The 16,706-nt window shown below is 44.5% G+C and overlaps 1 protein-coding gene across 1 annotated transcript in view; it reads right to left on the bottom strand.

The window, feature by feature from the left end:
• LOC109910402 (cAMP-dependent protein kinase catalytic subunit alpha-like) overlaps window positions 1–16,257 on the bottom strand; it is a 159,262-nt gene extending 143,005 nt beyond the window's left edge. The window contains exon 1 of the mRNA XM_048617993.1: window positions 15,631–16,257. Within this exon, the coding sequence (XP_048473950.1) occupies window positions 15,631–15,733 (103 nt within the window). The 5' untranslated portion in view covers window positions 15,734–16,257. The remainder of the gene's footprint in view (window positions 1–15,630) is intronic.
• Between the last annotated feature and the right edge of the window lie 449 nt (window positions 16,258–16,706).

Here is a 16,706-nt window from a genome sequence, read left to right as displayed (position 1 = left end):
GTATAGACAGATCATAACATACAAAGATCACAGGGTGATTGAGCAGACAAGGAATACAAAGTAACAGCTGCAAAGAAGGTGCACAGAAAGCAAGATCAACATTAGATTTGAAATTTGAGAGGTCCATTCGGAAATCTAATAATAGCGGAGAAGAAGCTACTCTTGAACCTGTTGGTATGTGTGTTTAAGCTTCTCTATCTTCTGCCTGATGGAAGGGTAGGAGGGGTCTTTGATTATGTTGGCTGCCTTCCCGAGGCAGCAAGAAGCGTAATTGGAGTCAATGGATGGAACGTTGGCTTTTGTGACAGACTGGGCTGTGTTCACGACTCTCTGTAGTTTCTCATGGTCCTGAGCAGAGCAGTTGCCGTACCACACCATGATGCATCCAGATAGAATGCTTTCTATGGTCCATCTATAAAAGTTGGTAAGAGTCCTTATGGACATGCTGAATTTCCTTAGCCTCCCGAGGAAAAAGAAGCATTGTCATGCCTTCTTGACTGTCGCATCAACGTGGGTGGTCCAGGACAGATTGTTGGTGATTGTCATACCTAGAAACTTGACACTCTCAACTCTCTCCACCTCAGCTCCGTTAATGTAGATAGGGGTGTGCCCTCCTCCTTGCTTCCTGAAGTCGATGATCAGCTCTTTAGTTCTGCTGACTTTGAGGGAGAGATTGTTATCTTTATGCTATGCCACCAGGCACTCTGTGTCATTATTGTTTGATATCCGGCTTACAACAGTGGTGTTGTCAGCAAACCTGCAGACGGAGTTTGGACGAAATTTGGCCACACAGCCATGAGTGTACAGGGTTTACAGTAAGGGGCTGAGTGTATAGCCTTGCGGGGCACCGGTGTTAAGGATTGTCGTTGAGAAGGTGTGGTTGCCTATCTTCACTGATTGCAGTCTGTGAGTCAGGAAGCTGAGGATCCACTTGCAGACAGCAGAGCAGAGATCTAGGTCTTGAAGCCTGGAGATTAGTTTGGTTGGGATTATAGTTTTGAAGGCGGAGCTGTAGTTGATAAAAACAAGCCTGACATAGGTATCCTTATTATCCAGATGTTCCAGGGATGAGCGTAGAGCTACGGAGATGGCATCTGCCGTGGACTTGTTGTGCTGTAGGCAAATTGCAAGGGATAGAGGCAGGCTGGGAAGCTGGGAGGCTAGAGTTGATGTGAACCACGACTAACCTGCTGAAGCACTTCAGAATTATGGAGGTCAGAGTCACTGGGTGGTAGACATCGAGGGACGTTGCATGTGTTTTGTTTGGTACCAGAATGATGGTGGTCTTCCTGAATCAGGTGGGACTTAAGATTGCAGCAATGAGAGGTTAAAGGTGTCAGCGAATACTCCAGCCAGCTGGTCCACACAGGATCCAAGTGCATGGCAGGGGACTCCATCTAGGCCAGTTGCTTTCCATGGGTTCACGCTTGAGAAGACCAATCTAATGTCTGCGGTGGTGACTGAGGGAACAGGTGTGCCCGAGGCTGTCGGAGCAGGTGACACCATTTAGCTGACCTTAAACCAAGCATCCAATGCATTTTATGCATCAGGGAGGGATGTATTTTTGTCTGCTATTCTGTTCTGCTTCATTTTGTCGTCCATTATGTCATGTAGGCCTTGCCACCCACAGATGGCTGGTGTCCGTATGGTTAGTCTGAGTCTCTAACTTAGACTAGCATTGCCTCTTGGCATCTCTAATGGCCTTTCAGATTTCAGATGTCCTGTTACATTTACCACACTGTTAACAGCCTGCATTTCCAACAACTTGCTAGCCAAAAATCTTGTACTGAAGGGTGGGAGAAAGTTCAACAATGCCTTGCTTGAACAAAACTGGAACTAATAGTTAAAAGCAGAGACAACGGAAACAAGCAATAAATTATTAGAAGCCAGCGAAAAAAGCACCAAGTAAGAGTTGGGAAGTTCTAAATGGGGAGGTCCCTTGTAAATTTGAGAATGGAGATGCAGATTTAATCAACAGCTCAACTGTGTTATTCACTTTCTTGGAAACATGATAATTTTTGGATGTGTTGTGAATCTTTGTTTTAAATGGGTAAGCATGCTGTGCACTCTCAAAGACCAATGATTTTGTCTTTACTAATTCAATCATACAGTACGTGCAGGATTGCAGTTGACACAAATCAGAATGGCTATAAAAGCCGTAACATTCATCTGTCAAGTTATGGGCAAGTTGCACAAAGATGAGATCAACAGTACACTCAGATCAGATGCTTACCATTTATGTTTATTAGCACAAGTGTCATCAGAATAGTTCTGATCAATAAACTAAGCCCACAGGTATTCTAAGAATATCAACAAGAAATTGAGATAAATTATCACAAATGCATACCCCAAACTCAGGTGGGAAGACACGAACCAAAATCTTGCAAAGCCCCTGAGTTTCACAAGTTGCGCTGATTACAGGGGCCATGTTTCTGTGACTTTAAATATGCACTTAATAAGGCAGCTCATGCCTTGGATTTACACACCTCTAATGTAGGTTGAAAATGGAAGTTAATTTATGGATGAAAGCTGAAAGATCACTTTCAAGAAATATTGTAGAATAAATTACAGAATTGCGCATATCAATACCGAAATGTTCTTTTAATCCTAATGGTACTTTGAAACTTGAAACAGAGGTGGTTCAAGCAGAACAAGACCACCACCTACAGGATAATTAGTGCAAATGTCAACCGCATTCAGTCAGTCCACTCTTCTTAAAACAGGAAGTCAAAAACAATAAGGAAGCGGCCCCTGCTGGGGCACTGTATCGAAATAAAACAAATTAACAGTTGAACAGAACTTTATAACAAAACATAGACTTATTAAATTAAAATAACATTGTCCAGGCTGATGATGCATACCAGCCCATGGTGCCCACCGGTTTCTAAAGACCCCTATTGTGCCAGTGAGCACCACATACTCCCTCTCCAGGGACACTGGAGTGCAGGTATAATTCCCAAAAAGGAGCAAACAATTAGGAAAATGAGCCCTTTCATAGAGGGGAGGGATGTATGTGCCTGGTGGTGGCATCACACTGGCGTTGGCGGAAACGGCAGCTAATGATTCTATGGATGTGGATGCTGGTGGGATGGTAAGCATGGACAAGGGGGACCCTATTGCTGTTGTACGAGGGAAGAGAGAGAGTGAGGACCACAGCGCAGGAAATAGGTTGAACCATAGTGCTGGGGAATCCTCCGTTAAAGAAAAAAGTGGACATTTCGGAGGCCCCCTTGTCGAAGATGGCATCATCAGGCAGATGCAACAGAGACACAGAAACTGGAAGAATGGAATGAAGTCTTTACAGGTAACAGGGTGTGAGGATGTATAGTCAAGGTAACAGCAGGTATTTGGTTTGTAGTGGATATTGTTGGCCAACCTATTCCCAGAAATGGAAACAAAGCTATTGAGGAAGGGAAGGGAGGAGGCAGAGATGGGCCAACTTAAGGTGTGAGCAGGGTGAAAATTGGAAGCGAAACAGTTAAACTTTTCCAATTCCAGATGAGAGAGGGAAGCAGCACTGATGATGTCACTGGCAGCTGAGTAGGCAGTGCCCGGGCTCTTGAGGCCAAGGCTCGTCGATTCCATCCACTTATCCATTTTTCTCTTTTCTTTTTTCAAAGTTTGTTTTTCTCTTAAAACTTACTTTCTTCGGGCAGCACAGTGGCTCAGTAGTTAGCACTGCTGCCTCCCAAGCCAGGGATCCAAGTCCAATTCCAGCCTTGGGCGACTGTCTGCGTGGAGTTTGCACATTTTTCCCATGTCTATGTAGGTTTCCTCTGGGTGCTCTGGTTTCCTCCCACAGTCCAAAGATGTGCAGGTTTGGTGGATTGGCTATGATAAATTGCCCATAATGTCCAGGGATGCCCAGGCTGGTTGGATTAGTCATGGGAAATGTAAGGTTTAAGGATACGTTAGGAGATTGGATCTGGGTGGAATGCTCTTCGGAGGGATTGTTTGGACTCAATGGGTCGAACTGCCTGCTTCTATACTCTAGGAATTCTATGATGCTGGAAAGAGTGCCATCATAGCAGTAGTGACAACAGAGTCCAGAGTGCGAGAGCGGCAGTGGCCAGTGGAGGAGTGGCTGGTGAGCCCAGAAGGCAGTAGGCAGCATGGGACTCAGCCCTGCGCAGCATAGAGCGTGTTCTCATGGGGAGTATGGGCCCAGTGCAGGATACAGTGAGCCCTCATGGGGAAACCCCAACATAGAGCGACCGTAGGCTCATGGCTGTAGAAGAACTGTAATGTTGAACTTTTAACTGTATTTCTTTATTTTTCTATTTTGTACCAAGGTACTTTGTACTCAAGATGACATCAGGAATGGCAACTTTGTACACTTTTCACTGTACTCCTGTAGTTAAGTACGAGAGACAAAGAAATCTAATTTGATGCCAGAGAAAGAGTTGTGGGTGGGGGCCAGAGTAAGACTGGAACAAGGCATGTCCCACGTACCCAAGAAAGAGACAGGCATAACTGGGGCTCAAGCAGGTACCCATGGCCACCCTTTGACCTGAAAAAAGTGAGTGGAGAGTGGTGGTGATGGGTGGGGACTGTTCAGGCCTTTTTCCAGGAAGAAGTGGACAGCTCCAAAACCATCCTGATGGCAGATGGACGTGTAAAGGGATTGCATGTCCACAGTAAAGAGGAGACAGCTAGGGCCCATGAACTGGAAAGTCTGAAATGATGTAAAGCGTGAGAGGAATCGGAGAAAAAAAACAGTCGAGGTAGGAAGAGATGAGCTCACAGGGGCAGGAGCAGGCAGAAACAACTCGTCTACCCAGGCAGTCCTGTTTGTGGATTTTGGGGAGGAGGTAGAAACTTGGAGGCAGTGGGGCGGGGGGAAAGAGATCACCAAATGAAATGAGGTTAGAGACCGTAGCTTAGACAAAGTAGCCTGGTGTTTCATGGTGGTGTCATGGTCCAGAGGCAGACAGTTTGTATCTTGTGTCAAAAGTTTGTATCTTAATTAATAAGGGAGTCAAAGAGTATTGAGGCTCGACAGAAGGTGAAGTTCAAGCTACAGCCATGACCTTATCAAGTAGCAGAGCATAGTAGAGGAGCTGAATGGGCTACTCCTGCTCTTAATCCACGTAGTATTCCAGCTGACACTTGTCAGGAGCACTTTTCACTTTAGAATCAGAAGTATGTGGGCTCAAGTCCCACTCAGAGCTTGACCACATAATCCAGCTTGATATCCTTATGTGGCATGGAGGGAAGGCTGCCTTATCAAACATGCTGTTGAAGTCTTCAAGGTGGTACACAGAATGTATAATTCTTTGTCGATCTGAAATGAGCCAATCAGAAAAGCAGCTACTTTCAGCCTGAAAGCTGACGGAATCTCACAGAAGTGTCCAAGATATTAATCAGCAGAGGTACGGTTAAGTCATGCTAAAATATGCCAGAATTCAAGTGTGCTGAAACATTTGAAACAATTGAAAATTCAGAGAAGTAATAAGGAAGGACTTCAAGTAACAGTTGGAGGAACACAGCAGGCCAGGCAGCATCAGAGGAGCAGGAAAGTTGACGTTTCAGATCAGGAGCCTTCTTCAGAAAAATGAAGAAGGGTCCCAACCTGAAACATCAACTTTCCTGCTCCCCTGTTGCTGCCTTGCCTGCTGCATTCCTCCACTTCCACACTGTATTGTCTCTGACTCCAGCATCGGCAGTTCTTGCTATCTCTTCAGGTAACAGTCGAGAGATTGGTTAAAAAGACAAGTGAATGCTATGGTAAGCTTCACCTTCTGAATACTGTGATTTATCAAGTTTTGGGTAAAACCAGTTTCTACTGTAGACTTCCCAAAACAGGATTCCAAGTGGAAAACTACAATGGCTGTGATGGAGCTCGAATTGAATTATCACAGCTGTTGTCCTGCCGTAACAGATATCTGCCCTCTCAGCCATCTCCCCTGGTCTCACTTGCCTCTACATTGTACCCATAGTTCTCAACCCAGCTCCACTCTTAACTGGTCTCACTCTCCTGCTCTATTCTCTACTCTACCTTTAGTCCCCACTTTTTCAGATCTTAGTGAGAGGTCATAACAATTTGCAAAGCTGAACACACCATCACATTAGGGTAAAAATGTGGAAAGCATTGCCCTGCTGTGTGTTTGCAAATGAGAAGTCAGTGAGATGGAAAATGAAAGCCATGCAACAGTCCCTGCATCTTAATGTTGAAGGTGAGGGTAAATCATGAAGCTGACGACACAAAGACAGCAAAGCCACAGGGGTAATACTGCATTTGTGAAGCTTTTATTTGTCACTAGCTTGTAGCTAGAATTCATTAAACATCCCAAGAAAAGGCATCAAGAGCAATCCAAAGCATTTTGGTGGGAAATTCAAAATAAATGTGAGAAACGCATGCCAGTGACATTGGACTCACTAAAGCTCAGCAGATTGAAACACAGATGCTTAGAATGAGGGGGTGAAACATGCAACATGCATTCACTTCACACCTTATTATAATGGAGTACAACTTGTCAATGTTATGCATTACGAAAATACAATTACAAACTATGCAAGAAATATTGGGATACAGATGAGAGCTTGATCAAACAGGTAGGTTTAAGCCATGTCTTAGAAGGAGAGAAGTGACGACGTTGAGCAAGGAATTCCAGAGCTCGGGGCCTAGATAGTTGAGGGTATTATTGCCTGTAGAAGATCAAAGGAAATTGGATATTGCAAGAGGCCATAGTTGGACAAATGCAGACTTTTCTAAAAGTTCTAGAGCTGGAGGAGGCTACTGCTGTCAGACCAGGGAGGAATTTGAATAGGAGGTGAGAATTTAAAATGAGGTATCACTGAAATAAATGCTGGTGCAGTTGAGCATAAACAAGGGCGATGGACAATAAGAATTTAGTGCAAGTCAAGATACAGGCAAGAGTTTTGGATGAGTTGAGGTTTCCAGAAGTTGGAAGATTGGAGGCCAGGTATGAGTTCAAAAGAATAGGCCTAGTTTCAAAAGAAGTGCAAATAGAAAGTAAACAACTTTGTGGATGGAGAGAGTACGGTTTCAAAGTTCACTTCTAAGACAAGCTTAACACATAGGTTATGAACAGTTGGGGAAAACCAAAGCTTGACCAAATTTAGCTGGCGAAAATTTCTGCTCATTCAATACTGCATATCTCACAAGGTACATAAGATCAGACACTGTTACCCACAGACATCTCTACTCAACAGTCTGAGAAACCGTGCAGGTGTTCCAAGGCTGTCCCATGTGACAAGAAATTACTACATCCTCAACGAAGCACCAAGATTATAGCAGCATCTTTCCAGATATACAAGTAACATTCATTCACACAAATGGTGATACAAGTAGCAATACTAGTGGGATTACAGAATCACTTATTCCTAAAAATTCATCACATTCTAAGTTACAGGCCAAGCACTAAACTTCAATTACTCAGTTTGAGAGATGCCATGAAACTCAAATATCACCTTTTGTATTACACCAGTTTTGTTCCCAAACAAAAATACTCTGGTCAGTCAATGCCTCAGCTTCAAAACTGGGTCATGAGCCACCAAGATTTGGAAAATCCAAGATTTAATTCCAGGTCTATGCTGAGATTACTGAACTCATTGTGCCAGCAGCAGGAACATCAGAACTTGAACAAAAACCAAAAGAACTGCAGATGCTGTAAATCAGGAACAAAAACAAAGTTGCTGGAAAAGCTCAGCAGGTCTGGCAGCATCTGTGAAGGAGAAAACAGAGTTAACGTTTTGGGTCCGGTGACCCTTCCTCAGAATTTTTGTTTTAGGAAGAGATGAGTTCCGAGGAAGGTGTCACCGGACCCAAAACATCAGAACTTGAACCTCTGAATGGGATTTCGAGTGCTCCTGACTCCTAGTGGAACAGAATATGGAAGTCAAGATCAAGAACAGAGTCAAGATAAGCTAAGATACATAGCCTTTGGTTAAGTAACCTACAACCACTCAAGATTTAGCTTCACACCCATCACTTGGGTATGCACCGAAGAACAGCAAACAATACCTGAATACAAAACAGCACAGCTAGAAGGACAGAGAGAAAAATGGCAAAAAAAAAACGAGAAGCAATAATTAATCTGCAAACCCATCCATTTTCCCTTGATTTCTGTATTCTATAATGCGCAGTTGCTAAGAGAACAGAATTGAGAAAGATGGACAGTTAAACATAGCAGGACAAGGCATGACGTCAGCCCATAACTCAACAAAGTTCTCTGTAACACAATTGTGCTAAGTGACCTCATCCACTTATTTTTTTTTCTTCAGTTTATTGTTTTGACAGAAAGCTTTTAGGAATTGGAACCAGTTCAGAATTCTGAACTAAATAATATGCTTCAAACCAGTCCTGAAGTGTAGAATAGGAAAAAGATACTAAAATTGACCTCCACTTTGTGACAAGATACTTTATTAAACCATTCAGAATGCTTACCTCATACACAAAGTTAAATAACTTGTATGTTTAAATAATCCAGTGAAGTTAAAACTCTCGATTAAGTCTCATTATTTTTGTTCCTTTTGAAAACATAGTTGTCAGTAACAGGTGCCATTTTATTCCTCATTTTACACTGCAGGAGGTAGTTTGCATTTTCATTCCACTGTGAGTTGTTTGCAGTCATTTTCAGCTGAAATGAGAATCATCCATCAGAAAAACGTCACTCTTTTCACATCACCTTTCTTCCTTCTTCAGGAAAGCTGATATGAAGTTCCAAACCACAGCTGTCCTTCTGATCCGTCTTCACAGAAGCAAGCGAGACTCCACAAGGATGGGTGCAAAGGAAGCCCTGCAGGTGCATAGTTGGGAAAACATGCCACAAAATGAACACAAGCTCAAAAACATCCAATACTGGGAAGAGAAGGCAAGATGAGCGAAGCTTTGTTGGCAGCCATGACCCGGCTAAAGCCAACAACATTCTGTCAGACGAGCCAGAAGCTAGCAGCTTTAGAACGGCACACAGTAAAGAAGAAAAATACACACAAAAACTGGCATAGCCTCCCAGCAAGAAGCATAGGTATAGAGGGAAAGTTCTAAATAATGGATTTTTTGCAAAGACATTAGAACAGGGAAGCAGCAATGAGACTTTCTTTCCAAGCAGGATGTGTAGAAAAGTCAAAAACAAAGCCTAAGCCAAAACAAATAGCTATAAACATTCATGCAAACTATGTTAAAACTCCCAATTCACCCAGTGAATATGGACAACTCTGAGTCCAAACTGTAGTCTGTGGGCCATATGGACTTTGAAACACAGATAATGCAGTTATGTTTGTGCAAATTCACAATAACTGGTTTGTCCTAGTGGGTTTTTCTGGGCTTGGAGCTTTGGAATGCACCATTCATGGCACTGCTGCCTTACCGGTGGACAAACTTTAAATCAGAACTAGCTATCTGTTAGCAAAAGCAAATTGCGATTTAAATGGATGACTGGAAACATGGATTTCAGTTGTAAGAACAGCCCCTGATCATTGTGGTTTAGCACACCGTATGTTTATTCCCAGAATACAGGTTCAAATCCAGCACACAGCAAACGCATAAAAATCTCTGTCAGGATCCTATGTTAAATATGCAGTCATGTTCTCCAGCACTTTCTGTTTTTGTTATGCTGAGAAAGGAGTCAGTTCAAAATATTTAGGGAATAGGTTACCTCAGCGTAAGGGTTTTAGTTTGAAAATTCAAGACTAAAAATGTTTGGTTAGAAGTTTGAATAGGTTATTTGAAGATAAGAAAATTCAAGCTCAGTTGCATGAATCAAGGCAAGGGTTATTAAAGTTCTCAAGACTGGAAACTGAAAGAAACAGTTACACCAATGTGATAGCGAACGGCCGCTTCCTCTGGTATTCGAGTACTCTAAAGTGATGGTGTTGGGAATAGATGGGATTTTGTTTTGTTGCATGTTTCAAAACCTTTTCAATTACATTAAATAGTTTGGTATATTCTATTTTAGCTTCATTTCTTTTGTCTAATTAACTACTTTATTGCTACAACCAAATCTGCAACGTTGCACGTTTATATTTCATTGCAAGACAATCAAAGTAAGTGAAGAAAGATATAAAACCTGGCTTGATGGATAATAAGACCATAAGACATAGGAGCAGAAATTAGGCCATTTGGCCCATTGAGTTTGCTCTGCCATTCAATCATGGTTGATAAGTTTCTGAACTCCATTCTCCTGCTTTCTCCCCATAACCATTGATCCCTTTGACAATCAAGAAACTATCTCTGTCGGAAATATACTCAATGACCTGGCCTCCACAGCCTTCTGCGGCAATGAATTCCATAGACTCACCACTCTCTGGCTGAAGAAGTTTCTTCTTATCTCTGTTCTAAAGGGTCTTCCATTTACTCTAAGGCTGTGCCCTCGGGTCCTGGTCTCTCCTGCCCATGGAAACATCTCCCCAACATCTAATCTGTCCAGGCCATTCAGTATTCTGCAAGTTTCAATTAGATCCCCTCCCTCATCCTTCTAAACTCCATTGAGTATAGACCCAGAGACCTCAAATGTTCCTCAAATGTTAAGCCTTTCATTCCTCGGATCATTCTCATGAACCTCCTCTGGACCCATACATCCTTCCTGAGATATGAGGCCCAAAATTGCTCACTATACTCTAAATGTGGCCTGACCAGAGCTTATAAAGGCTCAAAAGTATATTCCTGCTTTTATGTTCTAGTCCTCTCTAGATAAATGCCCACATTGTATTTGCCTTCCTAACTACCCACTCAATCTGCAAGTTTACCTTGAGAGAATCGTGGACCAGGACTCCCAAGTCCCTTTGCACTTCAGATTTCTGAATTTGCACCCCATTTAGAAAATAGTCTATGCCTCTATCCTTCCTACCAAAGTGCATTATCTCACACTTATCCATGTTGTATTCCATCTGCCACTTTTTGTCCACTCTCCTAACCTAAATCCTTCTGTAGCCTCCCCACCTCCTGAATACTTCCTGTCCCTCCACCTATCTTTGTATGATCTGCAAACGTAGCCAGAATGCCCTCAGTTCCTTCAGCTATATCATTAATGTATAAAGTGAAAAGTTGTAGTCCCAACACTGACCCTTGTGGAACACCACTAGTTACCAGCTGCCATCCTGAGAAGGACTCTTTTTCTCCACTCTCTGCTTTCTGCCAGACAGCCAATCTTCTATCTATGCCAGCATCTTGCCTGTAACATTATGGGCCCTTATTTACTCAGCAGCCTCCTGTGCGGCACCTTGTCAAAGGCTTTCTGGATGTCCAGATAGATAACATCCATTGGCTCTCCTTGGTCTGACCTGCTCATTACCTCCTCAAAGAATTCTAACAGATTTGTCAGGCATGACCTCCCCTTGATGAAGACATGCTGACTTTGCCCTATTTTACCATGCACTTCCAAGTATTCAGAAATCTGATCCTTCACAATCGACTCCAAAATCTTACCAACAACCGAGGTCAGGCTAATCGGCCTGTAATTTCCCGTCTTTTGCCTCATTCTCTTCTTAAACAGGGTGGTTAAATTAGCGATTTTCCAGTCTTCGGGGACTCTCGCTGACTCCAGTGATTCCTGAAAGATCATTATAAATGCCTCCACTATCTCGTTGGCTATCTTCTTCAGAACTCTGGGGTGTAGTCCATCTGGTCCAGGTGATTTATCCACGTTCAGACCTGTCAGTTTTTCTAGCACCTTCTCCTTGGTTATGGCCACCATATTCAGCCATTCTCCCCACCCCTACCCCCACCACAACCAATGATTCGCTTGAATTTTGGGCTATTACTCGTCTCTTCCACCATGAAGACTGACACAAAGTACTTATTCATTTCCTCAGCTATTTCTTTGTTCCCCATTACTACTTCTCCAGTGTCATTTTCCAGCTGCCCAATGTCCACTTTTGCCTCTCTTTTGTACTTTAGACATATAAAGAAACTCTGGCAGTCTTCTCTTCTGTTACTGGTTAGCTTATCCTCATATTTAATCTTCTCCCTCCTTATTTCTTTTTTCATTGTCCTCTGTTGGTCTTTGTAGACTTCCCAGTCCTCTGGCTTCCTACTGCCCTTCACCATATTATATGCTTTCTCTTTTGCTTTTATGCTGTCCCTGACTTCCCTTGTCACCCATGATTGTCTCATCTTCCGCTTAGTATCCTTTTTTCCTGGGGATAAATTTTTGGTGTGTCTCCTGAGTTATTCCCAGAAATTCCTGCCATTGCTGTTCCACTGTCTTTCCTGCTGGGCTCTTCTCCCAGTCAATCTGGCCAGGTCTTCCCTCGTGCTTCTGTAGTTGCCTTTATTCAACTGTAATACTGTTACATTTGATGTCACCTTCTCCCTCTCAAATTGCACAGTAAATTCTATCATATTAAGGTCACTGCCTCCAAAGGGTTCCTTCACCTTAAGCTCCCTTATCAAGTCTGCCTCACTGCACAACACTTAATCCAGAACTGCCTGTTCCCCAGTGGGCTCCACCACAAGCTGTTCCAAAAAGCCATCTCGTAGACATTCCACAAATTCCTTTTCTTGCGATCTACTATCAACCTGATTTTCCCAGTCCACCTGTATATTGAAATCCCCCATGGTCACTGTAACCTTGCTTTTCTTACATGCCTTTTCTATTTCCTGGTATATCTTGTGCCCCAAATCCTGACTACTGTTTGGAGGCTTTATATGTAATTCCCATTATGGTTTTTTTTTTAAAACCATTGCGTTTCCTCAACTCTACCCATATATATTCTACATCTTCTGACCCTACTTCGTTTCTTGCTATTGATTTAATTTTATTTCTTACTAATGAGGCAACCCCACACCCTCTGCTCACCTGCCTGTCTTTTCAATAGGATGTATATCCTTGGATATTTAGCTCCCAGTTCTGAGCTCCTTGCAGCCATGTCTCTGTGATGCCCACAACATTGTACCTGCCAACTTCGATCTGCACCACAAGCTCATTTACCTTATTTTGTACGCTGCGTGCATTCAGATACAACACCTTCAGTCTTATATTGACCGCCTCTCTTTTCATGGTCATTCGTTTATCCAGGGGGCTTGAAATTTAATTCCTAACCCTTTCCAAACATTGTCCTGTTTTGTGGGCTACAGACTTGAATAACCTCTCCCAAGTTCTCCTTTCTTTTCATTTTTCTCATACTTTTCCATGTGGTTGAATCCACCCCAGCAAATGTTCACCTGCTGCTTTGTTTCCCATTGGTCATTATACTTCTGGGAGTTTTACCCTTCCTAGTGTTGCCTATGTTGTTTGTCTTGACATGGACCACACGACTGGATCCTCCCCCTCCAATATCCTTTCAAGCCAGTCAGAGATGTCCCCCACCCTGGCACTGGGCAGCCAACATACCATGCGGGACTCTCTATCCTGCTTACAAAGGATGCTATCTATTCCCCTAATTATAGAATCCCCTTCAACTACCATTTGTCTCTTTGCTCCCCACTCTTGAATGGCATCCTGTGCTATAATGCCGTGGTCAGCTGGCTCACCCTCCCTACAGCCCTGTTCCTCATCCACACAGGGAACAAGTACATTGTACCTGTTGGACAAGGTCAAGAGCGGAGGATCCTCTGTTCCTGAATGCAGGATCCCTCTGTCAGACGGGTTCAGTCTGTGATCTAACTTGTCCTGTAATAACATCAGGTGGCATGATAAGAATAAAGCCTTGATGGCCAATCACTATTACTAAGACTTCTAAAAGTCCCCTCAAGTACTCAGTTGCTATTCTGCGGAAGAGAATCTATGTCTAAAAGTGATAGATGGTATTAAAAACAATTTGGATGGTGACAGCTGCACTTTACCATTTTCACCACTACTGCTTAGAAGCATAATCCACTAATCTCATACACCAGCTTCCAACTCTGTTGAAATACAGTCATATCTATTTCCAACTATTAAGCTGGGTGAAAAAATAAAACTTTCATTTTTCCAGATTTACTGTTCCATGAAGATGTTAAGATAGTCCCCCCCGATTTACACTTATAACAAGATTTATCTCCGCTTACTTTACATACATATATGAACCAAAACTGACACAGGTTTACCAAGTGCACTCTCTGCATTGGTTTACTCTTAGGTCTAATCTTTTGTCACACCAGCTGTTGGTGTTAAGCCAGTGGCAGCACTTCTATCTGTGAAAAAATAGAATATGGTGATTCTAAATCACTCCCCAGGTGTGTGACACATAATCCATGTCTGACACTGCCAGTTCCTGCACCAGAGACACCTACTCTTCATCTGTATCTCTTCTAATACCATCAGCATTGCTTTTCCTTCTTGTTCTGAGGCATCTTTACCATCTGTTCTACTTGGTCCTCCTTCAATTTTTGTTTCAGCGGCATAAAACCGATCATTTTTCCAGCCTCCTTCAGTTTAGAGAACAGTCATATTGGACTTGAAATGTTAACTCTATTTCAAACTCCACAGATGTTATTCAACCTGTTGAGTCAGTCTCTCTCTCTCTCTCCAGTACTTACTGATTTTCTTTGCAGCATCAAGGTAATCCTGCACTAGCAGATATATTGACTTTGTCAACCCTCTTGCAGTCTCAGGTGAATGAAAACAAAATCCCTTATGGCAACTATTGAAAGGTAAGGTGAATCCTGTTACCCCACTCTCCTGCAAATGACATCACAGGAAAGATTTCCTAGATGTTCAGCACACAGTGGGCTGTCTCAGTTTTGCTGCAGTGGTGCCCATACTTCTCAGAATTAACCGGAAGGACTAGAGGTGGCAAAAATGGTTTCTCAGATTGAGTCTCCCACTGCCTCCACCTATTAACTTCATTTCACATATCATTAACCTCTTGCACCTCAACCCCATTATTAACCCCCTCAAACCTGACCACATCATCAATTGCAAGCATCCAGCTGCTATTATTAACTTCTTTCCACTTTAATCTTATTGTTAACCCCTATATACACCACCCCATTAAGAAGTCCTTTTGAATCCTGGCCCTGTCATTAACCCCTAGCTCCAGACTCCATCATAAACTGCTTGCACCCTCACATTTATCACCCTGCACAGTACTTCCAACATTAAGCCCTCTGGTACCCTGACCCTGTCATTAACGCTCTCCTATACCCTGACATCGTTACTTAGCCCCATACCCTGACTCCAGTAATCAATGCCACCCCACAGCCTGATCCCATCGTTGATCCTCTGCACCCTGACTCCATCATTAACTCCCTGCATCCTAAACCATCATTTAACCCTGCACTCCGAAGCTGCCATAAATCGCCCACACCGTGACGCCGTCATCAGCTCTATGCACCTGGACCCTTCCGCACCCTGCCTCATCACTGATCCTTGGTACCCCGACCCATCATTATACCCCCTCCTGTACCCCGACCCATCATTATACCCCTTCTGCATCCTGACCCGCCATTAAGCCTCTGTTGTACCCTGAACCTGTAATCATCCTCCTACAACATGATCCCATCATCAACGCTCTGCACCCTGACTTCATCATTGACCCCCAGTACCCTGAACCCATCATAAACCCCATCCTGTGCCCTAAACCCACCATTAACTCACTCCTGTACCCCGGACCCCATCACTGACCCCTTGCCCCCGATTCCCCTACCATTAAACCTCTGCACCCTGACCCCTTGCACTTTGACCCCATATTTAACCCCCAACGTTCCTATCATTAACCCTTTACGCGCCCGCAGCGAGGACGCACCACTTTCCAAACGCTCCGTCGAATTCGTGGAGATGCCGGTTTTGCTACTGTTGTAGCTCTGGTCCTTGGACCATTCCCGACTGGTCAGACGCCAGAGTTTCATGTCCCCACCACCAGCCAGCAGCAGCACCTTCGACTCCTGACGGCCGACCGGCAGCCCCGGAGGCGGGGCGGAGCTGGGTGGGGAAAGAGTCACTCTCCCCGCCCTCAGCACCACCGGCGGCGGATATCCCGCCTTCGGGCCGCACCGATTGGGTTACCGCGGAGCGGCCGACGGGCCAGGCCGGCCGCCGGTTGGGGGAGCTTCTCGGCGACAAGCAGTGGCGCCCATTTTTCTTTCTTCCGCCTCCTTCCCCGCTCGAGTGTCCCCGCCAGGCCTCAAACCGCCCTCCTTGCCCGGACCGACGATGGCAGAGGCTCGATGGGCTCCTCCGCCTCCGATTGGGTGGGAGGACTGTCCGTCAGGCCAGGCGCCCTCGCCGATTGGTGCAGCCCTAGCACAAGCACCGCCCTCATCGGGGTGGGGCTCCGCTCGACACTGAATCCCCCAAAGGCCGCCGCTCTTGAGGGAGCTTCACGTTTCCTTGGGCAACGAGTCCGCGCCCCCTGAGGATGATTGACTGTTCATGGCCACGCCCAGCACCGCAACGGGTGATTGACATCCGTCACAGGTTGACGGACGCGCGCAGGATAGGTGCTCGCCTCGCCCACCGTTGGTGATTGATAGGTCCTTGGCCCGCCCACTGGCGGTTATTGATATGACGTGGCCCCATCCACTGGCCGGGATTGATAGGTTGCGGCCCCGCCCACTCCCGGTATTTGACGCCCCGCCTCAACCGTTTCGCTGATGTCATCCTCTCTCAACTCCCATCCCCTTTCTCCCCTCCCCCCACCCCATTCCTGAAATCCCTTGGTTAACCTGGTGTCCAGGGAGAAGGAGAGTGGTCCACACAGCAAGAACATTGATTAAGTGGACTGTACTATTCTACATGAAGTCCAGCCTGAAGCAATAACCACTTGACCAAGTAGCCAACCCTGGTTTTACATGGAGACCATGTTGAAGAAACGCCCTCAAC

This window comes from Rhincodon typus, chromosome 38 (assembly GCF_021869965.1).
Source record: "Rhincodon typus isolate 14 chromosome 38, sRhiTyp1.1, whole genome shotgun sequence".
NCBI lineage: Eukaryota > Metazoa > Chordata > Chondrichthyes > Orectolobiformes > Rhincodontidae > Rhincodon > Rhincodon typus.
Note: the sequence above shows the minus strand (reverse complement) of the source record. Positions and strands in the feature narration are given on the sequence as shown.